The sequence below is a fragment of the Cynocephalus volans genome, chromosome 2 (assembly GCF_027409185.1).
Source record: "Cynocephalus volans isolate mCynVol1 chromosome 2, mCynVol1.pri, whole genome shotgun sequence".
Lineage (NCBI taxonomy): Eukaryota > Metazoa > Chordata > Mammalia > Dermoptera > Cynocephalidae > Cynocephalus > Cynocephalus volans.
Window position 1 is genome coordinate 224,869,650 of NC_084461.1, and position 26,934 is coordinate 224,896,583.

General features: G+C 49.5%; 1 protein-coding gene across 1 annotated transcript; it reads left to right on the top strand.

Moving 5' to 3' along the window:
- The first annotated feature begins 234 nt into the window (after window positions 1-234).
- DRGX (dorsal root ganglia homeobox) lies at window positions 235-25,923 on the top strand. The gene is made up of 6 exons (XM_063088261.1): window positions 235-268; window positions 4,462-4,559; window positions 5,485-5,586; window positions 8,473-8,651; window positions 8,740-8,852; window positions 25,658-25,923. The coding sequence occupies exons 1-6, from the start codon at window positions 235-237 to the stop codon at window positions 25,921-25,923; spliced, it is 792 nt and encodes a 263-aa protein (XP_062944331.1).
- Window positions 25,924-26,934: the final 1,011 nt, after the last annotated feature.

Here is a 26,934-nt window from a genome sequence, read left to right on the forward strand (position 1 = left end):
CGACGGTGCTGGTGCTGCCACCTCCCCTCCCGTCCCCGCAGTGGGCTGAGGCCGTCGGGAGGGGGCTTTGCAGGAGGGGAGCGCCCGGCGCGCCCCAGGGCCGGGCTGGGGCACAGGCAGAGGGGGACTTAGGGTCTGTCGCTGTTTGCCTTGCAGCCGGGCCGGAGCTGCGCGCCTGTCCCTCCCGCGGCCACCCTCCCACGTCCCCGCCGTCCGGCCCCCCGACCGTCGGCGATGTTTTATTTCCACTGCCCACCACAGCTCGAGGGTGAGTAAGCGCCGCGACCCGGCTGCTCGGCGAGGCCGGAGCCGGCCAGAAAGGGCCCGAGCGGCAGCAGGGCTGGCGGGTGGCGGGGTCCCCACTCCGCGAGGGGCGCAGCCGCCCGGCGACGATTAGGGGCGCCCCGGCACCCTCCGCACACCCCGCTGCAACCCTCCGCCGCGTCGCCACCTGCCTCCCACCTCCCTCCCCGCCTGGGCCGGGGCAGCCCCGGGCTATGCGTGCGGCGGGGACCAGCCGGGTCCTCCCAGCACAGATGCTGGTGTCACGCCTCTAATCGGGGTTCCCCCGCCCAGGGGGCCGCATCAATCTTCCACGGTGTTTTGCGAACATCCCAGAAAGCCAAGGCGAGTTGGCCCGCCGCGTCCTGGGCCCGGCTAGGAGAGGGACCCATTGCTGGGCAAGAAAGCTCCAGCGACCTCGCCCTGCGATTCTGAGCAACTCAACGTTGGTCTTTGGCCGCCAACCATTCTAGAGCCAGGTGGCCCTGTCCAGCACCTGCCTTGAGTGCCATGGGTGGCATCACTCCTCCACTGTGACTCACTGAGTTTCTGGCCCCTCCCCGCTCCCCAAGGCCAGGGTTTTGAGGGGGTTCTAGACTGTAAAAGAAAATTTCCCTCAAGATCCCTGGTCTGGTCTCTGCACCTGATTGTTAGGTGGGGGTGGAGTGGTGAGAAGGGGACAGTTTGGACCCCTGGGTGTCCCCACCCAGGGCCTGGAGGATCCAAGGGTGGGTCCTCCCCATAAGGGGGAGTTTAATATCCACCAGGTGACTGTGCATCTCACACCCTGGGCTTTCACAGCTGTTTCCTCAATGCAGTAGTCTCAGTCCCGTTAGGACTTTTGTAACCACGGGAGTAATACCACGACTGGTCTTCGGCAACCTACTCATACTTGATTTTTTTTTTTTTTTTTTGGGGGGGGGTGGGAGAATTCTGGAGGCCAAGAAATTGAGAGAGTCATGGGGCAGGGCACAAGGCAATGAGACACTGTGGGACCTGGGACATCAGAGGAGGCTCATCCATCTTGCCCCAGTTACTCTGAGCAGGAGCCTCCGCTGGCCAACGTGGACAGGCCTTCCAGAGAGTTTGTTTTTGTTTTTCCCATAAAGCTCTTAAGAGTCCAGTAGGATTTTCTGAAGGAGGCTACTGAGGACCGGTAGAGCCCTGCTAGCTCGGCCAGCGTTCCTAAAAAGGGAGGGCCACGCACCTGCCTGCACTTGATCTCCTTTTACTCCTAAACACCCAAGCGGGGTGAACTTTATGGAGAGGACAAAGAGGTGCATCCCCTGACACCCCACCCCAGGAATGGAGGGGCACCCTCTGCAGGTGTGGGGCGTGCCCCTTTCCTGCTTCTGAACCAAGGTCTGGACGGGTTGCCATCCAGAGGCCCACCCTTCTGGTCAAAGCGTGGAAGGCAGAGGCTTGGGCATTTAGCAAGGGTGAACTTCCTGGGTGACTTGGGGGAGAGCCCTGTCTGCAGGGTGGGTGGCAGAACTGACTTAGGGAGAGTCCTGGCCCAGCCTGTCTGGCCCCAGCCCTCAGTTCAGTGGGCTCACTTTTCCTCCCCACCCCCTCGGCCTCATCCCACCTTGACGCTGGCTCTAATATGACCAGAAGAAAAGGAGATGGGTCTTTAAGAACATTTCATCCCTTTGTAGATGTGTTTCTATGCCAGTTTAGCAGAAAGGGGTGTTTTAGTTTAGTTTAGTGTTGCTGGGATGCAGGTGATCTGCTGCAAGTGGAAAAGCTGAGAACAGGCCTTTGGAATATGACATCTTATTACAGCCTATCAGCTTTTTGATTTTTATTTGTTTAAAAGGAGATTTTTATTTGCATAAAGGAGAACGCAAAGCATGGTTTATAACCTCACCTCTCAGATAATTTTGCTGATATTAAATTAAAACATACTCCGTGTACCTGCCTGAGAAGTTCGAATAGAACAGAAACCTATACATTGAAAAGTGAAATCCTCCTTTTCCACCTCTTTTTCTTAAAGTACTTGCTAGTGTTTGTTTCTTCTGATTCCTCCAAGAAAAACATGTTTTTACTCTCATATGTATCTATCTATCTATCATCTGCATGTGTTATGTCTTATTTGCACTGAGACCATACTGACACATCATCCTGTGCCTTCCTTTTTTTTACTTCACAATATATATTGGAGATTTTTCCATGTTAATGTATACAGTGTATACAGACCTACCGATTTCTTTTAAACAGCTGTGTAGTATTCCATTATATGTCGTGCAGAGAATGTGTACCGATGTGCACTTTGGTTGTTTCCATTTTTTTTTTCAATTACAGCGTTTCCAGGAACATTCTTCTCTCTCTATTTTGGCACACTTAGTACGTATACTCATAGATTAAATATCTGTATGTGCATTTAGATTTTTGATGGATGTTGTCAAATTACCTTCTAATAAGAATGTGCCAGTTGATACTCCTAGAAATGGTGAACGAGCGTGCATGTTTTATTATATTCTTATCTGTACTGGGCATCATTGTACACCCTATTTTTCTGTTAAAAAGGTGAAAATAGTATTTCATTGTTCTGTTGTATTTTGTTTAATTATCTGTGAAGTTTAACATTTTCATACGTTACTGACCATTCTACTTACTTTTAAGTAAAAAGCCTGTTATCATCCTTTCTATTTTCTATTAGATTTTCAATCTTTTTTCTTGTTAATCTGATGGACCTTAAGCCTTTTTTACGATTCAATTGGACATGAAGTGTTTCACTTAAAGATATTACACGTACATATTGTGAAATAATCTGGCACAACAAGGTATGATTTGGAAGTCAGGGAAGATTGTGACTGGAGATCCTCGGAGATCACGTTCTACCCTCACCAGTCAAGTGCTTTGTTTCAAAAGGGACAGTTTGGTTTCCTGCAAAGTAATGGAAATGAGACTGCTTTGAGGCCATCCCTTTTAAGTTTCTGATGAGCTGGAGAGAAATATTTGTAATTAGGATTTTGAAGAAGAATGCAATTTGGACAGGAAGATGGAGGGAGACAGTGGAGAGCTGGGGGTATTGGGGCAAAGGAGGTAAAACCGTAAGTGAGAGGGACTTCCTTTAGTAGGTAGAATTTTAAAAAGCCCAGAGGACTTTGCTTCTTTGGGACTGAGGTCCTTCCGAGAGTGTTGTCAGGGCACTGTGGCTTGAGAGCTCCTGATGCTGAGTGTGCAGTGATTCTGAGAACAGCCCATGGCAGGTAAAGTGTTCACTGGTTAATGGAAACTTGCTCATTTATTTTCCTAAGAAGCCATTGTGGACTATCAAGTAAATAGTGCACATTTGGAAAATGATCTGAATGCACGTTTGGGGCCAAACTCTGCTCTGGCTTTATAGTGAGCCTAGGAGGCTGCTAGGGGAAGGGGGAGGGGGTTGATGCCTTTCTTTTCTAGGGAAGTGGGAGCAGTAGGTGTTTCTAAGGTCTGGCCAGTGGATGGGGTGCTCTTTGAAAGTGGCCCTGTTCAAGTCTGCCCGGCATTTAGAACAGTCACTGTTGGTGCAGATCTCCTGTGAATTGACATCTGTATAGCACATTCACTATGGTGCTGATGGACTGTGACCAATGGTAATTAATATTCATCTATAAACTTCTTACCTCCATGTTCTGCACTTCTAGGAGAAAAGTGCTGTAAAAAGCTCTTGGTGTTTTCTTTCTTCCCTCAGCCTTCCCCATCCCCAGCCTTTAACTCTTGTTGTTTATAGAAACAAGGGAAAGTAAACTAACAGGTGAGCAAAAGACAGACATAAAGCCTTCTATGAAAGGATCCGAGGCAGGGGCATGAGATAAAGGTGCATTGGACAGAGAGCCAGAGGGCAGGTGAAGGCTCTGCCTCAAGCCAGTGACCCTTCCTGGCTCAGAGTCTAGAATTTTACAAGAAGCGTATGTGGCTATCTTGGGGATTAGGGTCAACACCCGCCCTAGGCAATAGGGATAGCTGAGCCCCATGTCAATGGTTTTTGGGAAAGAGAGAGCACAAGAGAGTGGAAAAGAGGGGCCTTAATAAGAGAGGCAGAGAGAGACACTTTGGGACTGACAGGCTGTCTGTCTTAGGAGGCAGGTAAGTGTCCTCTAAATGAGTGTGTGAGGCCGGGCCACTGTGGTTGGGGTGGTCTGATGACTGGGGGGCCCCGGTTCTCAGGCTGATCCAGTTTGCTCCCAGTAGGCACGGCACCCTTTGGCAACCACTCCACAGGGGATTTTGACGATGGTTTTCTGCGAAGAAAACAGCGCCGGAACCGGACAACATTCACTCTTCAGCAGGTAATGACATCGATTCCCCTTCTGAGAATCGGCTACTTCCTGCCTCCTCCCAAATCAGAGTTGAGCAGCTCTTCTTTGTCTTTTAAAATAAGGCCAACTCATTATGTTAACTGGATCTTTCTGTTTTCCTGAACAGTTTATGTGTCAAGGAGCCCGTGTGCAGGGAGGGCAGATGACTTTGACCTTGTGATCCCAGACAGTAAGTGAGGAGGTGACAGTAATCTCTCCCATTGGTCTTAGGCTGACAGTTTGGGAAACATTTCTTTGTCAGCAATATCACCGGAACCTCACAAAAACCCTTTGAGGAAGGCAAGCCAGATATTTTCATTCCCAATAGATAGATGAGAAAACTGGGACCCAGAAGCTGACTGACTTGTAGCTGGCAGTACTGCCCGTGAGTGGAAGGGCTGCAACTGGAACCTTGATGTTGTATTTCCTGGAGCCGGGCTCTTTCCCTTAGATCAGCCTCTGTTCTTCCCCTGGAGCAAACAGGAGCGGTTGAGAAGGTGACCCAAACACCCCTGCGAGGCTTCTGGGGACTGACCCCGTGAGGGCTTCTATAGGTTGTTTCCGTTCCATGCCCATGGAGAAAGCTGTGTGCACTACTTGACCTGTTCATAGGCCACCCTTAGATTTTTGGTTCCTATGACAATATTTAAATGTAAAATGCATATAAATATTCACATCTCTCCTCTTCTACTGCTTTGGGGTGTGTGGAGGTTGTCAGTAAGTCTTAGCTCCTAAGTTGTCCGCGGTTGAAATTTTCCTTCTGCGGGATCTTTTCAAAGAGCTCTTTTCTCCGTCTCCTTCCTCGATCTGATCTGTGAAGCTGCCGCCTCACCACTCGTAGCAGGTTTGAAATAGGCATCTACTTCCCCTCACCAGCCACAGCTTCTCACCAGTAAATATTTTTCCCTTTTACCAGCTGGAAGCTCTTGAGGCCGTTTTTGCCCAAACACACTACCCAGATGTCTTCACCAGAGAAGAGCTAGCCATGAAAATAAACCTCACAGAAGCCAGAGTGCAGGTAAGCCTTCTTTTTAATTATTTAACTCTCTAATATTAAAACTGGCAAACTTTCTTTTTTGACATCATGACTGCAGAGTGCACATTTGGCCAAAGAAAGCAAATGAAGACTATCTGTCATTTTCATGATGCACTTTAATAACATCAACATAATGTGGAATATTAGATTAGGTTGATTAATCGGTCATTCATAATTAACTAGTGATAATGTTCTACACTAATTTGTCCGCGTCTCTAAGGTACTAAATTACATCAATGCACATCCATTTCCTTGCTTTGAGGAAAAAAAAAAAAGAGCTGAGATGCTATTCTCAAAGCAGCTCTGACCGCTCTGGGGTAAGTCTGGTCAATTGCAGAGACTACGTTTTCAGATGGGAAGCAGGGTAGGATGTGCTTTCCAGAAATTGCATCATGTCCAACTTTTCCCCTGCACGTGGACTCTTAGTGAAGTGGATCCGATGAACACGTGCACTTTAAAAATCTTTAAATGGAAGCAGCGAAAGGGCTGCCTCAGAAATGAGCATGGCCCGCAGTGACCGTCTCTAAGCAGGATTTCTTTCTAGAAGCTGCATGGTGATTACATTTAAAGCTCACAAGCCCGCCAAGCCCCGCAGATGTGCCGAGTGCGGGAGGAAGAGATTCTCAGTGCTGCCTCTCCGGGAGAGCTATTCTTTGAGCACAATTATATATTCATTTTATTTATGGGGTTTCTTCCATGCTGTTTCTGTTCTTTTTTATGTAGGGGCTGGGGGTTAAGACTATGCAAAGATCTAATTGTAGGAAATATAATAGTTTGCTTTTGGTTCCCCTGGGTCATGTTAGTATCTCTTAAAAACCAATGGCTGAAGAGAGATAATGGAATTCTGAGCAGTAAATTGGGGGTTGTAAACAAATTATTTCCCCTATAATCAGATTATGTGATCCTGATTATTAAATCTGAACATGAATCATTGGTCATATGCGGGCAAATTAAACTGATTATTATTTGGAAATGAAAATCTCCTTTGGCCAGGATACCGTCTATCCTTTCTTTTTTTAATGCCAGCTTGCCAATAGCTGCCTAAAGACTGAACTGCAAATTGAGATAAATGACACAATTATTGAGCATTCAGAAGTGGAAGATCATAACTTCTCCCTGAAAGGTGCAAGGGTAAGATAGGGGTGGTGACAATTAAAGCTGGGAATTGTTGTTCAGGCTGTTGTGGGCTATTATGCAGACAGACAATGCTGTGAGGCGTTTGTTTAGTGAGCCTCCGTGTGGGGACACGGGGTTCGGTGGCGGGAAGGGAGATGTGTTTACATTTATACCCCTTGCTCATTCAAATATGATTAATGTTCTATAAAGCAGGGTCTTAATCGAAGCTGATGTTGTCAAACAATAACTAAATAGGGAAATAAACGACTCCATCATGCTCTTTCCTCAGAAGCAGGCGAACTGTCAGTGCAAAGTCATTAAAATATGATAATGAAAAATAGCTCAATTAAATGTTGTTATAGCTGTGACCTTCATTCAATTAAGACGCAAGAAAGTGTCTGCATTTTGCTTTGCATTTAACTGCCCTAAATTTAGAATATAGATAAAATCATTATTCAATGGTTGCTGATATGTGCAATTAAAAGCCAACTTGATTAAAAAAGAAAGAAAGAAACCCAGTTAGAGGAGAACGAAAATTAAGAGATAGGGTGGGCTGCCTTAGCCTCAAGGACCCAGGCTCTCTCCTGGCCAGCATGCCGGCAGCCAGGGGAGGAGGAGAGGACGCCCCTGGGAACAAGAGGGAGGTCTAGCCAAGCCTTGTTTTAAGCCAGGAATGATCTCAGAGGGGAGGAGGAAAGAGGTTTTGCTGGGTGGAGTAAAGAGCAGCAGGATTTCACTGACCTCTGGGAACACCTTGAGCACGGGCTGCCTGGCTTCCATGAGGCTGTCCTTCTGCAAATGCAGTTTTGTTTTCCAAGGTTTAAGGAATCCAACACCAGCCTCTAAGAAGGTGCTTAGATCAGGTGAATCACAAGCCTCCTCCTAACCTGAGGATGACGGACATGATGACACTAGCTATTGTTTCCGGAGTGATTGATTGCTGTGCGTCAGGCACTGTGCTCAGTGTTCTGCACGCATGGCAATCTTCCTAACAACGATTGGGGGTGGCCACTGTTACCACCGCACATAGTTCAGATCATAGTCCAGAGCCAAGCTACTGGGCTTCAAATTGTCGATCTGCCGTTTACCACCTGGATGACCTCAGGCAAGTTAATTAACCTCTCCGTGCTTAATTTTCTCATCTGTAAAATGGGAATAGCAGGACTACTTACCTCATAGGTTTGCAGTGGATTCTGAACCAGATTCACCGAGGTCCATGATTCTGAACCACGGCTGGCTCCAGTGCTCTGGGCTGCTAGTCATGAACTTGTCATGATTTGTATCTAGATGAATTCAGGGTTAGATCACAGGCACAAAGCCAGACACACTCAGGTGCCCAGGCCAAGCCCTCTGGAAGAGTGAGTGAGCATTTTGATGAGGGAGCCCTGGGGCAGTGTTTTACAAGCAGCTTTGAGGACGACCTCCCAGTAGTAAATACATTTCACATGAAATAAATGTGTTCACGTGTAATCAACACTGAGAATTTCCACAAGACAACACCTTACCATGGACGATGCCTTTGGATACTTCTTGTTATTTAACATTTGTTAAAAATGCCTGTCCTAACCTTCTCGGCTGATCTTCTGACCCGTCGTGGGTCTGACACTTCACTGCAGACAGCACAGTTGGGGAGGAGGCTGCGAGGTGACCGTGAGTGCCGGCACGCGTCCAGGCATCTGTGTCTGGTTCTGGCTCCTTCCTCCTGTCTGATTTTCTGCCTCCATGGGGTGTGTGTTTTCACTGGGGACTCAGGTTTGGTTCCAGAACCGGAGGGCCAAGTGGAGGAAAACAGAGAGAGGAGCCTCAGACCAGGAGCCAGGAGCCAAGGAGCCCATGGCTGAGGTGACACCCCCGCCGGTGAGGAACATCAATTCCCCGCCCCCTGGGGACCAGGCCCGGAGCAAGAAGGAGGCGCTGGAGGCCCCGCAGAGGTGAGGCCACTGGACCCCGGGCCCAGGGGCCACGGGCAGCACTGCAGACACCGGGCAGGAACTCACTGTGACCTTCTTTCTTTGCCAGTCTGGGACGAACAGTGGGTCCCACGGGACCTTTCTTCCCTTCCTGCTTGCCAGGGACCCTCCTGAACACGGCCACATATGCCCAGGCCTTGTCGCACGTGGCCTCCTTGAAAGGTGAGTTTCGGCTGGCTCCGGTCGCGCTCTCGTGGGGGTGGTGGAGACAGGCTGCCTCGCGCCCTGCTGTCTCGGCTCACTGGCCTCGTATCGGGATGGTGCCACCAGGGTTACATGTGCGATCTGCTAGCATTTCTACGTGGCCCGAGAATGTAGGTGCGTTGTTAAGAGTCATTCTGTTAATGGAGGGATTGTTCTAGAGAGGGTTGTTTCAGAAGTGACCACTCCATGTTCAGAGCGTCTCCCTTCTCTCTGTGGACAGCTTGGGGATGATTTTCCCTGCTGCTGAACTGGGCACACGTGGTCACACAAATCTGGTCACACAAAACCCCTCTTCTTTTTTCCTGTCCCCTCTGCCCCTCCTTTAAGTCCTTCTGGCTGGGCTGTGACCCTCTGGAGTCCGCCCTGTGCCTGCTTTGCTGGGAAGGGTCTTTGGTTCGATGCTGCCTGTGCTGTCCCGGGCTTGGGGTATGCAAGGCCCGGTGGAGGTGGCAGAAATCACAGCGTGCTCACCAAACTCGGATGCGTCCTTGTGCACTGTAGGGGCCCTGCTTGGGTAGCCCGCCAGATCCCTGTGAGATACCCTCTCTGACGATAGTCAGGAGAATGACAAGGGCTGTTGGGGACGATGACACCCGCAGATGTTTCCAGAGCCAGGCAGGTGGTGAGCAAGGTGGGTGTGTGTGGGCATTGTCTTCCTTCCTCCAATACAAATGGGGTCTTGCTCTCTTTTCTCGAAACATGCGGCCCTCTCTGTCTATTTGTCACTTCCCAGTCTGGAGAGAGGCGAGGGTAAAAGGCACACTCTCTGCTACCAGAGACAGCTATGCGAGGGGGGATGGGATGACGCCGAGGACTCCCTCAGACGCGGGTCAGGCAGAGTGGGGACGGGGTGGGCTGTGGGTGGGCTGGGGAGCATTTGCCCACGCAGGGGTCAGCTGTTGCTCAAGCCAGTCGATTGTGGCCAAGTGAGAGTGTGGATGCAGCATTGTCAGAATTGCTGAATCTTCAGAGGGAGCTGGAAATCTGGATTTTTATTTGAAATATTCCTGTCTTAGTCCGTCAGGCTGCTATAGCGAAGTAGCATAGACTGGGTGGTTTATAAACAACAGACGTGTATCTCTCTGCCTTCTGGAGGCTGGAAGTCTGAGATCAGTTTGCCAGCATGGTCAGTTCTGGTGAGGGCCGGCTGCTGGGTTGCAGGCTGCGACCTCCCGTCCAATCCTCACAGGGTGGAAAGAGAGCCAGTGAGGGGGCTCTTGGGCCTCTTTTATAAGGGCACTAATCCCATTCCCAAGGGATCGGCCCTCATGACCTAATTCCTCCCACAGGCCAGCACAAGATTTCAAAGTGTGAATTTTTTACGGGACACAAGAATTCAGTTCATTTAAAAAATGTTGCCTTCAAGTCTTTGGGCCAAACTGGCACATCCTTGGTCAGACCAGCCAGTGGCCTGCCATTGCGTGATCCCATTGGGCTGTGAGCGGCTTTTCTTCCGCCCCTCTCATCTCTGCTTTTTGTGTTCCTTTCCTTGCACACATACCTCCTCCTCAGGTACTCCCCCCAAAAAAGCCCCCCTCCCCAGGCTCGTCCTGACACCTCACCCTCCATGGCTCATTCCCGTCTGGCCTCTTGATCAGCTGGGTTTTTAATCTCTGGCAAGCTGAGTCATGTTGAGAAGGGTGGAGAATGAGCAATTATTGAAAACCTCTTCCATGCCTTGCCAGGTGGGCTCGTGTCGTAGTCCCGTTTGATTCTCACAGTAGTGCAGTCGACGATATACGGGGAGGGATGCATAGCCATACAGCTGGTGAGTGGCGCTGGGTTTGCTCTGAGGGGAAGACTCACTTGGGTAGGGGCACCTTTGCATTCTAAAAGCTCCTTGCCCCATTGTGGCGGCACTTCTAGAAGCGAGGCTCTTGAATTGGAAGTCCCCGGGGCTGCCTCTGAGTCAGTTTGTCAGGGGGGCCTCACTCCAATGCAGGTGGGCTCCGCAGCCCCTGGAGGTGTGTACCTGCTGCACAGCCAGCTTCTAAACACCCCAGAGTTAAACCCCCTACTGCTTTGCAGAACACATGTGCAGTGGTTTGGGGCCAGGATGACTTTCTGACTCTTGTAGCTCCACATCCTCTCCTTCTCCCAGGCTTCCCCAGGTTGTAGAAATTAAGTGCTTAGCCCAGTATGGATCCAAGAGAGGAGTGACCCCAATTTTCTAGGGCCCAGCTAAGTGCCAGGAGCCCTGGGCTATGACCTAGGCTCCCTCATCTTCCCTGCTCCCCAGAGGATGCCAGGCAGCCAGGTGCTGGGGAGAGCTCCTGGCCAGACCACACCTTCCTTCTCTTGGTCCTGAACTCTGCTGCCCAGGGGCCAACTAGAGGTCTGCCTCAGCTAGCTGGGAGAAGCACATGCATGCTGGTTCTGGAAGGCACCTGTCTGGCCTCTTTCACAAATGAGAAACTGAGGCTCGGTGGGGGAAGTCACTTGCTCACACATCACTAATTCAGCTCAGTCTCCCCTTTGAGGTCCGGGCTGCTCCCCTCGGGATCCTGATGGGTCCTTCCTGCCTTGCCTGGCCTTACCAGACACCATTTACTCATTCATTTCTCTGGATGAGCACCTGCCGGGAGGGGGAGCAATGAGGAGCTTTGGCCCCCCACCTTCCTTCTCCCTAGTAATGAGGACAGTTACGAGTCCACTGGGAGAGGGTCTGGACTCATCCAGGACCAATGTGCTCTGAGCCCTGTGGCCCCTTTCAGCCCAGAGATCCCAACTCACTTTCCAGGTCTGCAGCCACTTGCAAATGACCCAGAAGAAATGAATCAAAGCTAATTTCCACTCCCAGACCCAAACCAGCACTCATTTCCTTCTCCATGCCTGTGGTCTTAGTGGGATCATATGGCCAGGGCATGAAGAGAGCAAACATCTCTGGGTGGGCCACCGAGGCTCTGACCCAGCCCTAGACACCGCCCTAGGTGCCGGTCACCTGTGATTGAGGATCCAAGGCAAGCTGCCCTGTGCTGCACCTGCACCTGGCCAGGATGTGAGGCCAAGGCAGGCCCAGGCCCAGGCCCAGGGCAAGATCAGTTCTCCCAGTGAGCACACAGAGCACACAAACTAGCAGTCCTGGGGCTGACTGCCCAAAGAGTGTCATGTAGAGTTACAAATCAAGCGACTCTGAGTTGGGGGCCCTGGTCTTTTGGTTCTAGGCATTGTTGTGATGGATATGAAGTCTTTGTCCTGTAAGTATTGAGAGCCTCCAGAGGTGTGTGTGAGATAGCTTGTCAGGGGGTTGAGTTTGCTGAGCCCCTTTACATAGCGGTCCTTGAAGTCCTTAGGTTCTTTAAGGCAGTTTTATGGGTATTCACTTGCTTGGAAATTCTCTGGCTTTGAAAGTGTTCTGAAAGGGCAGTGCTCTTGGAGTAGTGGCGATCAGCTTCCTGAGCAAGTGGTACTAGAGGGAGGGAAAGGGGCAAGGGGGTGGGCCAAGGCTACCAAATACGGAGGGATGGACAGGCAGACTTGTTCTTCCATCAAGGGTGAATACCTGTGAAAACTCCATGTGGCATGTGGACTCTGCTTTTTTGTCTTTAGATCAGTGAGGGGAAGAGTGGCCCAGAAAATACTTAGGGGAGCTCATCTCCTGCTTCTTTTCTGAGCTTTGGTACACGGACTGAGAAGTTAGCAGCATACAACTCTGGATTAGAGTTTTAGGAAATGAGAGACTAATGTTCATTCCTGGGAAATGCCTGTTGATGACAGGGGCCTGGGGTTCAGAGTGGCTAGAGAGCTGGGGAAGCCAGGGTCAGGCTGCAGATGACCAGTGTCTTTGGAAAATCTCCACAGCTCAGCACTGCCATGGCCTGTGGAAACCTGACTTGCTGGTTCTGCCTCAGGCCAGGAGGGCGAGGGTGGAAACCTTCCTGAGCTTGGCCTCTGCTGCAGCATTGCCCCCCCTGTGCAGGGGGATTCCATTCTACTCTGTTGCCAGCGTGTTTCTGGTCTTGGGCAGGGTGGCTGAGATGTAGACCTGGGTCTGTAGTGCTGGGGATGTGGGAGCTGCAGGCTTGGTGTCGGGGCATGCGGTGGTGTGCATGTAGGTCAGCAGGGCAGCTTAGGCACTGGGGAGCCAGGAAGGGTGGCTGTCCAGGCAGAGCCTCCACAGGTGCAGGTGTGGCAGGCCCTGGATGGGCATCAGGGCACTCCCATCAGGGAATGAGGTGGTTGCCTACCTCAGGGCAGGAAACTTGCCCACTGGGGACAGAGCCAGGTAATCAAAAACCAGGGACTTGTTGGGTTTTCTCCTTTAATTGGCAAGCAGCAGACTAGCACGGTGGTTTCCAGCAAGGGCTGTGGGGTGGCCTCCCTGGCTTGAACGCTAGTACTTCTGTTTTCTAGCCACGAAATCTTGAGTAAATCACTGAAGTGCTCTGTACCTCTGCTTGCTCATCTATAAAATGGGGATCTTGCTCATAACAGGATGAGTTCATAAGATGGAATGAGGAGAACACGAGTTGGAACATTGAGGCCCTTGGAACAGTGCTTGGCAGCCGGGGGTGCTCAGTGCACGTGGACTGTCATCACTAACCAGCGCCTCCGTTCTCGTTTCCAGCTGCAGGCCCTGGCCCCACTCACCTTTAAAGGACCCAAGGAAATGGCTGCTTTTCCCAAACTTCTTTTTCTCTAAACGTTTTTGCTGCTGAAATTTTACCCTTTCCGTGTAGCCCCCATTACTCCAGGTTTTGGCAGTGTTGGGGCTGCTTCCTGTCCGTTGTGGGACTTCCTGGTCAGGGCTCCCTGGGGCTTGTGTGGGGTGTGCTGTGCTGTGCACTGTGGGGTGGTCAGAGAAGATTCTTCCTGGCCTGGGAGGCTGGCTGGGCTCACAGCGAGAGTGCTCCATGGAAACTCTCAAAGAAGTCAGCAGCAGGACCCTACCCGCATAATAGTAATGTGTGTCCAGAAAAAAAGCCATCACAACACAAAGAATCTTCCTGCACTGCCTTAATGGCCAAGCTTGCGTTCACAATTCATTAATGCAGAGGAGGTTATTAATGGCCAGGGAGGTGCTTGGGTTTGTTCCGGGGAAGTGCTGGCCACGGGCCGGGCGGGCGTGGCTGGGTGCTGGAGAGCCACGGGCTGCGGAGGAGGCCTGCTCCCTGGTGCACTTAGCCGGGCTGCCTCTAACCTGTGGTTCGCAGAGCTGAGCGTGAGGTGGAAATAATTACAGCTGCTGGGGACAGCGTTCCCAACACACTGCGCACTCGCGCTCCGGGAGTCACACACAGCCACTCTCCTGCACTGGGCGGAGCGGCAGATGGGAGGGGGCAGCCAGCTGGCACTGGCCAGGGGCACGATAGGTGCCCTCAGTCCTGCTGTGGCTCCCTGGAGTCAGGCTGAGGTGGGGGAACAGCAGCAGGCCATGGTGTTGGCTCAGAGACCGAGAGGCCTGTACCAGCCAGTGAAAACTGGCCCAGAAAGGCCAAACTCAGAGTCAGAGGTGGCCTCTCCCTCCTCGGAGCCCTTTGAAAGCATCCCTCCCATTCCTCTTTAATGGCTTTTTTCTTTGTGTTGTGACTTTTAAAAATAATCACAACAATTTTTATAATGGTTTTATTGTGAAATAGAATATTCGCTAGAAAAATTCATAAAACATGCACCTAGAGCTTCCCAAATGAATTTAGGCACTTACGTTACCATATTGCTTACACCTGGGAGGCCCCAATTCCACTCCCTTTGGGCTCTGCTCCAGAACCAGGTGTGCCCTTCAGACGTGGGGGCTCCACTGATGCCGTCCTAACGGGGTTGGGCACCGCCCAGCTCCCCTCCAAGAAGCTCTTGTCTTTGTGTCCAGGCTTGTCTCCCTCCCAGGTTTTCTTTGCTCCGTGTTGTTTTTTCAGGCTGGTCACAAGCTGGAGGCAGCTTTAACTGGCCCACAGGGATGACTGCAGAAGGAGGCCCCTCTCTGATTAGGGGGACTTTGTTCCACTCAAGTCAGTTTCCTTCCCTTAAATGACACACCACTACACTGACTTTAGCTTTAGCTTAAGCAGGCATTCAGAAACACCACTGTTTAGTCTTGACTTTTTTGAACTTTAAATACATATATAAATAGAATCATACAGTATGCTTATTTTTGTGTCTGGTTTCTGTGGCTCAGCATTGTGATTGCAGATTCATCCACGTGATTAGGTTCAGCTGTAGATTCTTTATGATATTCTGTGCACATGAGCAGTCCATCTGTAAATAAAGACATTTGTCTCTTACTTTCCAATCTTGTGCTTTCTACTCTTTTTCTTGTCTGACTATGCCAGCTAGACCCTCTAGTACAGTATTGAATAGAAGTGCATCCTGACCTTACATATTTTTTAAGAAACAGCTTTATTGAAATAGAATTCATATACGATACAATTCACCCATGAAAGTGTACAAGTCAGTGATTTTTAGTGTATCTGCTGAGTTGTACACCATCACTGCAATCAATTTTAGAACATTTTCATCACCCTGTACCCACTGGAAATGACGCCCCATTTCCCCAACTTCCCCAGCCCTTAGGCAACCAGGAAGCTACTCTCTGTGTCTGTAGAATGTGGACATTTCATATGAATGGAATCGTACAATGTGCGGTCTTTGTGGCCCGTCCTTGTCTTATTCTTGATCTCATGGGAAAGCTCTCGTGGTTTCACAGCCATGTTTGCTGTCTTTTTTTTTTTAAAGATAACTCTTTATCAAGTAAAGATACTTAGTTCTTGCCTGAGTTTTCTAAGTTTTATTTTAATCATTACTTTTAAAAAATCACAAACATGAGTAGATGTTGAATTTCATCAAATACTTTTCCTGCAGATGTTGAGATGATCACATGATCTTTCTTTCTCAATATATTAATGTGGTGAATTACATAGATTGATTTTTTAATATTAAACTAACTGTGCATTCCTGGAATAAACCCAAACTAGATGCGATGTGTTATCCTTTTTATATATTGCTGGATTTGGTTTGCTAATATTTTCCTTAGGGTTTTTGCATCTGTGATTACAAGGAAATTTTCTGTGATTTTCTTTTCTTATGATCTCCATTCCATGTTTTGGTATGGTTTTACTTAGCTGTGTTTACCGTGAAACTTAGTGTGATAAGACAGCAGCTGTTTTATTGTCTCTCCTGACTCTGAGGATTGCTGGGCTCACCGGGGCAGTTCATCTGCTGCTTTTGCTTGGGGTTTCCTGAAAGGTTGCAGCCAGACTACAGTGGGGCCTGGCGCCGATGAGATGGCATCACTTATGTGTCTGGTGCCTTGACAGGGAGGCTGGGAGGCTGGGACCTCACTCTCTCCACATGGTCTCTCCCATGGCTGGCTCGGGGTGGTGTTGGATGGTGGTTGGGTCCCAAGAGTATAAAAGCAGAGGGTGACAGGCCTTCTTAAGCTCACACCCAGGATGGGCAAAGGGTCACTTCTGCCGTGTCCTGTTGAATAAGCCCAGACTCAAGGGATGAGACTGCACAGGGTGCGAGTACTGGGGGTGTGGCTCATTGGAGGCTGTCTTTGGAGACTAACTGGCATCAAGGAGTTGCTGACCTTGGGCTGTGAGTTGGGGTGTTTGTTTTGCACCTGCCTTCCTTCCAATTTTGGCTGTACACACTTTGTGGGCACTGGCCACACCTGACTCACCTCTAGATCCTTCCAAGCGCTTATCTCTGCAGAGTGGTGCAGAGTGAAAAGTAAAGTAGTTTGGGCAAAGAAGAAAAGAAGGTCTTGCTGCTTGGGCTTGAGGAAGGGTCTCCCTTAGGAGACTCTGGGGGTCCTTGCCCTGGCCCTGCACTGCTCGCACCTGCTGCACCCCAGAACCCCAGGGCTCCCTGCTCTTCACTTGGCACCCACTGAGCACCCACACTTTGCCAGACTGAACCAGGGACCGAACATCGGCAATGAATTAGATTCATCCCCACCCTAAGGGCTGGTGGGCTGGGGTGGGCTTGGAGAGGCAGACAGGCCAACCAAGAATCCTAACTCAGGCGACAGCCATGTGCTGTCTCAGAGGCACACAGGGTGTACAGAGTGCGGGGAAGCCCTGAGGAGGGAGGAACTCTTCGGCCGGCCGTACGAATGAGGAAGGCTTTCCAGAGGAGATGCTTGGGTTGGGCTTGAAGGAAGTGTAGGCACTGTCCAGGGGGTGAGGGCCCTCCAGGCAGTGAGGGTGGGCTGAGCAAAGGCATGGACCCCAGCCAAGCTGCCTCCCCTCATTATCGGGTCCCCTCAAGGCAGATGCCAGCCTCTTCACCTGTGAGACGAAGACTGTAACTAACGGTCATACCTCATAGTGCTGTGGGTGGTAGGGTGTGTATCTGTGCCTGGGACATCCTAGTCCAGTGAGTGCTGGTGATTGTCATTAGAGCCATGAAGTTGAGGCCGAGAGGTCACGTGGGATGTGAGCAGGGCTTGGGTTTGGGCCTCTGGGGCAGACTTTCATGCTTCCTGCAGGCATTTCTTCCCCGGTGGAGGGCCTCCAGGGCTCAGTGATAGAGGTCGTCGATATGTGGGCAGCATGTGGCCGAAAGCAGCACAGTCCTCGAGGGGCCCTGGCTTGTTTCTGAGGGTTCAGGTGTTTTGGGAGCAAAGGGACCTGAGGTCTGAGGGACAATATATTAGTCCGTTTTTTGTTGCTATAACACAATTACCTGAAACTGGGTAATTTCTTTTTTTTCTTTTTCTTTTTTTTGTGACCAGTAAGGGGATCGCAACCCTTGGCTTGGTGTCGCCTGCACCGCACTCAGCCAGTGAGTGCACTGGCCATCCCTATATAGGATCCGAACCCGCGGCGGGAGCACCGCTGTGCTCCCAGCGCCGCACTCTCCCGAGTGAGCCACGGGGTTGGCCCTGAAACTGGGTAATTTAAAAAGAGGTTTATTTGGCTTAAGATTCTGGGACAGCTGCATCTCTCACTGGCCTCAGGCTGCTTCTACTCATGGCGGAAAGAGGAAGGCAGCTGGTGGGTATAAGCAGATCACATAGTGGGAGGAAGAGATGAGGGGGGGAGAGAGAGAGAGAGAGAGAGAGAGAGAGAGAGAGAGAGAGAGAGAGGGTACCAGGGTCTTTTAAACAACGAGCTCTCATGGGAACTACTAGAGTGAGATCTCACTCACTATCCCCCTCCCCCAGGGAGAGCATTAATCCATTCATGAGGGATCCACGCCCATGACTCAAACAGCTCCCAACACTGCCACACTGGGGATCAGATTTCCACATGAGTTTTGGGGGGACAACACATTCAAACTCTTTCAGATGGAATGCGGTCACTCCTCACAGGGAAAGTGGTTGGGTCAATCCCAGTCCCCTCCATACCTAGTTGATGTGTGTCAGGAAGATGGGGTGGAGAATCCTGGCACTTAAGATTTGTAGGAAGTTCCTAAATGAGCATGTGATCACTGCTTCTCCAGGATACAGTGGAGAAACTGAGGCCTGGAGAAGAAATAGGACGGCCCAAGGTCACCCAGTGTGAATGTCAAAGGCGGGACAAGTCAGGGACACAGGTGTCCCACCTTCCAGCCCTCTCCCCCACCCCCCATATTGATTCTGTTCCTTTGAGGCACTTGCTGTCAGCTATGGCTTGAAAAACTGCTACTCACTTTCCAGAAGCCATTTCCTATGGGTGCTGATGGGTTTGCCCTTCCTGCTAATCAATGAGGCCCTGGAGTGCAGGGAGCTGAGTAGAAGGCTTCTGGCTGGGGCCTGAGGCAGCAGGAGGAGCAGTCTGCCCCGTGCAGAGTTCTAGCCTCCGCTGGAAGGAGGAAGGGTAGTGTTCTTTGGCATCTGACTGCTCAGAACACGTGTCCCCGTGGCTATGATTATTATTTGTTTGATCCTGCAAAGACACTTAACCAGAAATAGGACTCTCGCACTGGCCCTGAGACTTTGTCACAGCACAAGGCTCTGCCGGGATGGTCAGCTGAGCTGACTTCCATTGATGGGCATTTGCAGATGGTGAGCTTACACGTCATTGTGGAATCAGGGGAGGGTGGGATTTAGGGTGGATTCTGCCAAAAGAACCTGCCAAATTAGCCCTGGGGATTTTGGCATGATCGGATTGGGTAACTCTGTCCTGCCTGAACACAGTTTTTCTCTTCATGGAGCATTGAAGAAGCTTAGAACCTGGGAGATGGCAATTTTGAGGAATGAAAATACGACAACTTGAGGAGGAAAGACAGATCCTCTCTCCCTTTCTCCTTTTTCCTTTCTTTCTTTTCTTTTCTTCTCTGAAGTTTTACTTTGTACCAAAATGGGGCAGGCAGTTTGGTCTTGAGATTAGGAATGTGGGAGTCGTGGTAGGGAGGGCTCTTGCTGTGAGTTCGGAAGGTGAGGCCCACACAAACCCACCTCACGGTGAAAAGGTAACAAACTATAAAACAGGAACGGAAGGGGGACTCCATGGCAGGGACTCCATGGCGGAAGACGGTATGTCCATGTATGGATTTGGCCCTGTGCGTTTGGTTACTGGTGAGCGCACTTGGCCACAGCAGCTAAAACTCTGCTTAGATATTGCAGGCACGTACCCACAGTCCCACGTAGACTCCTTGTGAGCTACAGGGAACTTGCAAAACATGTTTATTCATTTACTTATTTTACTTTGAAGCGAAAAGAAATGAACTAGAGTATTTGTGTTAAACGTCTCATAAATCCCTGCATTCACTTCCTCATCCCACTCTTACCTTAGCCTGAACCTTCCACAAGACAGGGCACCAGAACTCCACCGTCACCAACGTGAGCGTTCGCGTACCTTTGTGATGAAAACGTGCTATTGGCAGAGACGAGACAGAACTAACTTAATTTTTCCTGTCAGTTTCGGTAGTAGATCAATTACACTGCCAAGGAGATCAAATATTTCAGACTGTATTTATTACATTAAGTATTTATGTTCAGGCCAAGCCTTTAAAGCATGATGTCATATACGAATGGAGGCCGATTAGATCAATTCAGCAGAATTTGCTGTAACTTAATGGAAATCTAATTGTGTGTTTTAATTTAGTGTCCAGGAGGTAGTATGTTCTCCAAACAAAAGGATTCTCAGGCTGCATTTAAGGGCCAGAGGGCTCTTGTGCAGATGTTGGTGGTGGCATATGTTAGCCAGGCTAGAGAGATGGAGTTGTGGCCTTTTAGGGGGTTTGTGTGCTGGGGAGTTGGTGCAGGCGCTCTGATTTTGATCCCCATAGAACGAGAGATGGACGGGATGTTCCTGGTGAATTGCATGGTGTACCCTCAGCTCCACGCTCACTGTCAATACCTCGAGTGGAGACTGAGGCCCTTAGCCATCTCGGAGGCTTCTCTGGGTGCTGAAGACACAGTCTTTATTCCGTAGCAACCTCAGTGGGACTCTGTCCTAAAGGAGAACATCTATCCCTATTGTCTGAATGAAAGGAGAGACAGAAATCAGAAATCACAAATAGAACACCCTTTTTATGAGAACACCTGGTCAGTTTAGAAAAAGTGTAATTACAATAAAGCACAAATAAAAAAATCATTTTTAACATTAACACCCAGAATCAACCACTATGAATATTTTGGTATTGGTACGTCTTTGTTGATCCCAATTATAACTATATATATATATATATATATATATATATATATATATCTCCAATAAACGTATATTTTTTAACTTATTTGTAAATAACACATTTTTAATTTAAAATTAAAAATTTAGAATTATAAAGTTTAAAATTATAAAATTTAAAATTTACATTTATAAATACTTTTTATTTCTAAATAAATGTATATATGTGTATATACACCTATGACCCCAAATTGGTATGGTATACAGATGTACATATTTACACTATGTGCATATATGTATTACATGTATATGGATATCAATCTTCTTAGTCCCTTTGGGTTGCTATAATGAAATACCATAAACCAGGTGGCTTATAAACAATGGAAATTTATTTCTTACAGTTCTGGAGGCTGGGAATTCCAAGATCAAGGTGCCGGCAGATTCGGCATCTGGTGAGGGCCCCCTTCCTGGTGTATAGTTGGTGTCTCTTGCTGCGTCCTCGCATGGTGGAGGGGACAAGGCAGCTCTCTGGAGTGTCTTTTATGAGGGCTCTGCCCTCATGATCTAATGCCTTTCTGAAAGCCCCACCTCCCAATACCATTGCCTTCGTATTCAACACATGAATTTTGGGGGGGAGGCAAACATTCAGTCTATAGCATGTATTTATATACACATACATACAAGGGTACTTCAGAAAGTTCATGGAAATATAAAATTAAAAGATAATATGAATCTTTCCATGAACTTTTTGAGGTACCCTGGTACGTATAACAAAACGTTGATTTACTGTTTTGGAACCTGCTTTTTCAACTTAATATTTTATTAGTATCTTTTTCATGGCACTAAGTACCCTCCTATAATATAATTTTGTCATAGCTGCAGTGTGTCCTATATGGGTGACTATAATTTATTCAGCCAATTCCCTGTCATTGGGCCACTAGGTTATCAGTTTTTTGTTGCTATATAATGGGGATGACTTCCTTTGTAGCTAATTTAACTTTTAGCTCATTTATGATTATAGTTTTTTGCTAGATTGAAAAATAAGACTGCTACTTCCTTCTAGAAATCTGGAAATCTAGTAATTAAAAGATAAAGCTTTTAAAGTTTATTTGGCTTGCTCCTCAAAATTCTCTCAGCAGAATAAATTATTTTACTTTTTGGTCAGATGCGAAGGTTTCACTGAGGAACAAATACAGGGAAAAAGGTGGGAGAAAGTGTAGGAATTGTGCCTGAGGCAGGGTGGGCAGGTGACAACGGCCCCGCAGGACACACGTCTGGTTGCAGATCTCACGTTCGTCCTCGATGTCCTCCGGGACACTCAGAACAAGTTGAGTTCTTCAGCTGGTTGTTGAACTGAACTGAAAATTGGAACAAGCTGTGAATTGTGACTTAAAACTGCCCTTTAATTTGTATGGGGTCATGAGAATAACAATTGTTGGAGGGTTTGGTACCAGGTGCTTTACCGAATTTATCCCAAGGGCAGGTGTATTCTACTGAGGAAGCCAAAGCTGGAAAGATGGAGCCTGGTCCCCTGGCTGGTTAATGGGGGAGCCCGAGTCTGACCTCCAGGCACACCTTCCTCCAGGCTGCACTCAGCTTTCTGGTCCCAGAAACGCCCTGTTTTCACTCTCATTTTACAGCCTCTCCATAACAAAGACTTGGCTTTGGGGTAGACGTTTTCTGAGTGTCCTTGTCACCTCCCTGACGTAACAGAGAGGGGTGCCGAGCCTCTCTCATGGCCGACTCAGTGTCTCCATTACTCCTAGTCACAGGAGTGTGGTTTTCAAAGCCCCATCAGACGTCTTCTCCCATGACCCACCAGTCCCTGCCTTTGTGGCTTCAGGCCATCCTAAGGTGTTTTGCTTTGCTTGTGCCTCTAAATGTCCCCAGGTCACTGTTTGTTTTGAATTTTTTGACTGTTTTATCAAATTCCGTTTCTTTTCTCACGTGCACTTTTGGAAGCATCTTTAGGCACTTGATGAAGGCCTTCAGAATACTTTTCATAGGCAAACTGCACGAGGTTTGGAGTCTGCATTTTTACTCAGTAACTACAGTCATGGGCTGTGTCACCCCGTTTCCGTCAATGACTGACTGCATGTGCGAGTGGGCCCATGTGTTTATAATGGCTACAGCACATAGCCTAGGTGTATAGTAGGCTGTACCATCTAGGTTCGTGTGAGTCCACTCTACGATGTTTTCACAATGACGAAATCACCTAACGACACATTTCTCAGAACCTATCCCCATGATTAAGGGACGCATGACTATATTTGTTAATCAGACATCCTGGGAACCACAGAGAACGGAGCTCCAGTTTGTTACTTCAAGTTCTCTGTAGTGTTTTGGGTCCATGGAGTTGTTTGGACAGGCAGTAGATAGAGATATCTGGTGATCTGTTGGTATTGTGAGATCACTAAGAAATCAAGAGTTAGTTTTATAATAATCCTATTTGTGGAAATTGTGTTTTTCTTTGTTAAAAAATGGTTATGGGATTTAAGGGAGATGCTTGTCTTTGGACAACTGAAGTTAATATGTGCATGTGCCCAGGCTCTGTGGTTTTCATCCCCTATCCCTTTTTCCCTAGGGTGATGACAGAGGTGTCTGTTGATGTGAAACTTACAGTATGGTCTGACCATCATAGAGGAGAGAGGGACTTTACCCTCCCTATTTCTGTGGGTTCTATCTCTGTTAAGGCAACCCCCAACCACACGGGGCCACAGTGAGCATACTGTGAAGTCATATTGACCATGCACTCTTCTCTGAGTCCTGTCTCCCTTTGTACAGCTGGATCCTTGGGCACAGGTCGTAGGCTTTACACTTTTCCCTGTTAAATATATCCTCATTATTCTGGTCTCCTGTTCACTTTTGATCTTGTCTGTTACACAGATGGCCTCTGTCAGTCTTGCCTGTATCTCCATCCTGAGTAGACACATCTTCCACGTCCTCATCCCTGTCAGGGCAGGGTAAAAGGAAGGCCCTGTCCCTCCCCCGAGGATCTCCCTGCAGACTGCCAATGGCTCGTTTGTCAGCATTCCTGGTTGTGGCTGTTCTTATGTTGGTGAGCCCCCTTGATGGACGCGTTAGCTGCTGTCCAGATTGGGGCATAGATGAGGAGAGAGCAGCAGCACGAAAGAGCTGTGTGCCAAAGAGTTTCGTTGGTCAGCATGCATGTCTCAGGGGCTGCCCGCTGTTGTGGAAATCCCTGTCCCACAGGCACGGGCCTGGGAGGGTGAAAACCGTCACAGGCATGGAGGGTGGGGGGTTGCAGCTGCGGGTCCTGATGTAGGCCGTGTGCATCCGGGAGAGTGTGGGGAGGGACTCTGGGGTCCTTGCTCACCATAGGACCGTGAAGAGTCTCGACAGCCTGTGTGGCCCTCGTCTTCCTGGGCCACCTTGACCTGGACTCCCCTTTGGCCTTTAAAATACTTTTTATGTGTGTATGAGCTTTTTTAAAAAATTATTTTATTTTATTTTTAATTGTGGTAAAATACGCGTAACGTGAATCCTGCCATCATAACCACTTGTAAGTGTGCGATTCAGTATTGTTAAGCAAATACGACTGTTGTGGAAGCAATCTTCAGAAGGCTTTTCATCCTGAAAACTGAAATCTCTTCCCCCATCAATGACAGCTCCCTTCCCCTCGCCCCCAACCCCTGGCAGCCGTCGCTCTTCTTTCTGTCCCTATGAATTGGACAGCTCCAGGTCCCTCACATTTCACTTCTTGTAATGTCCTCAAGGGTCATTTATGTTGTAGCACATGTCAACAGCCTTCCCTTCTTCTTAAGGCTGAATACAATTCCATTGCATGTGTCGCCCTTACAGTTCTTAATGACAGAGTCTCCCGAGTCCTTGGCTTCTTCTGTCTCAGTTTCCCCCGTCTAGTGTTGTGTGTGGGGGGGGTGGATAAACTAGGCCATGCGCACAGACTCTTCTCCCTGCTGCAGCTTTTGTTCCGTGAGTTAATTTATTTCTCTTAAAACTCCAAGTCTGGCTTTCTTGGGGGTGTGCTACAGGTGTGACCTGGCAGGTGCAGGCTACGTCTGCAGGGGAAGGAGGCTCTGTCACTTCTGCAGGTAGTTGTGCTCACCATTGAGTCACAAGAGCATTTAACTCACCATCTGATGCTACCAGAGGAGCAAGTCCTCAGCCGGGGGCAAGAACCAGCCTAAGACATATTGAGCCCCTTTCTTGGGGCTGCCCTACGGTGGCCTGAGGGAGAATTCCAGACCATGCTCAGAATGACAGCACAACAGTTCAAAGCTCATTTGCAGCCTGTGGGCAAGTCCAGACAGCAGGGGAGCAGGGTACATGGCGGGTTCTGATCCTGGTGTGGACCTCGGCCCTGGCTTGGGGGCCCCTTAGAAATTCCTGCACAGCATTCTATGGCCATGTCTGCCATCATTGCCAGCCAAGAGGCCACACGTGGGTGAGCAGGATGAATGTGGGTGTGGACCTGTGCTAAGTGCTTTCCAGACCAATTTCTTCAGAGGTTCTCAAACCTCAGTTCATGGCACCCCTGGGCCATAAGCAATGTCTAATTGTTCTGTTCATTAGATGGTTAGCTCCAAGCAACTCAATAAGTATTTATGTTCCAACAACTTAGTGGCTATCTGAACAATAATACTTACAAACTGAAAGTTTTTAAATAGCCACTATTCCTTTCCAGGGCTTTGCACAGCTTATCTAGTCTTGGAATCATATCCGACACCGCTACTCTCGTTTTAAATTCCACATGGGGTTTTGTGGGGTTCTTGCAAAATCCAGCTTCACAAAGATATGCCTTCTTGAAAGGAAGGCAGCGTGAGCTCATGCTGAAGTGTGGCCTGCCTTGAGCCAGCTGCTTGCATGACATCTCGCACGTGTGGCTGGGTTTCCCTCGAGCATTTAAAATATCCTTGTGGTGCCCCTGTGAGTTCCTGGGAGTGTGGGATTACTTTGTCAGATTCTCATAATGATCCTGTGATGTAGGTTTATCCCATTTTACAGAAGTAGCAGCCGAGGCTCAGAGAAGCCAAGGTATTGGCCTAAAGCCACATGGCTGATTGGCGAGGGAGCTGGGACTGGCCGGGTCTTTCTGATGCTCTGCTAGTTATTTGCGCTATCAAGTTGTGTGTCTTGGGGGTCCTGACCACTTGCCTTTCTCCCTTTAGTATCTGGAACCAAATGGGATCCATCTGTCCCTCTTTCAGGCCCCAGACACTTACCCCCACAAGCCCTGAGAGACTGAAAGAGGATGGTGATGGGGCCTGTTGTTTTTCCTTCTTCCAGGGGGCCCGTTGTGTTCTTGCTGCGTCCCAGACCCCATGGGACTCTCCTTCCTTCCCACCTACGGCTGCCAGAGTAACCGCACGGCCAGTGTGGCCGCCCTGCGCATGAAGGCCCGCGAGCACTCCGAAGCTGTCCTGCAGTCAGCCAACCTCCTGCCATCCTCCGGCAGCAGCCCCAGCCCCGCCACCAAGCCAGCGCCCCCTGATGGCAGCCAGGACAAGACCCCACCCCCCAAGGAACACAGCGAGGGGGAGAAGAGTGTATGAGGTCCTGATCCCCAGCCCAGCGTGCCCGCCCCCTGCGCCCCCTCGTCCCAGCCTCAGCCGCCCTGGAAAAGCCCCTGCCCCAGGGCCTCCTCGGGTACCCAGGAAGGGAGAGAGAGACCCACAGCTCCCCCATCCGGGGAGTCCCTCTGGAGTCCCGCTGGTGGGGCTGTGTTATCCTAGCTTTTTTGGCAACAGGTCCTGATGATATTTGGTGGCACCAGAACCCACTCTGTGGTGAGACCCCCGGGGTTTTCATCCAGGCCCAGAAGTCTTGGAGGGAGGGAGAATTGCTCACCTTGTCACCGTTCCTGTCCGCTTCTGGGGCTGCCTTTGAATGTCTTGTCAACCCTCAGAACTGTGGCATGGGTGCTCCTTGAGAGATATAAAATGGGACTGTCCCCATTACGTGGTTTAAGAACCAGGGAACTGGTGGAATCCCAATCAACTCTGGCTCACCTCCACGAGACTAGCAGCAGTGCCCTTTCTGTTATTGGAGGGTATTGGTTGTGGGCTTGGTTAGAAGGTGAGAAGATGTGGGGTGGGGAGGGGCCCACAGGACATAGCCATGGGCACCATGAACTGGGACTGCCACCTTGATGCTGTGGGCACAGAGCCAGCGTGGGCCGCATGACTGAAGAAGCTTCCACTGCCGGCCCTGCCTCTCTCCCAAATAGACCTGTAGGTTGGTGGGAAGTTGGCCAACTGGAGAGCAGCTCTATAGTCCAGGAAACCCTGACAGCCCTTGGAGAGGAGGAAGCCTCCCAGGAACACCTCTGAAATACTTATGCATCTGGATGAACTTGAACTACCTTTCCTCAGGTCCCTGGCACATGGAAGGGGCTCCCCAGGGGTGCTGTTTTTTACTGGAAAAAAATGTAGGAATGGAGACAGGAATGGTGCATATGCAAACGGAGCACGGGGAAGACGGCTTCCTTGTGGTGGGAAGAGAATTAATTCCAAAGGGCCAGATTTCACAGCAGTTTCTGTTTCGGTCCCGCGCAGCTGCTTTCT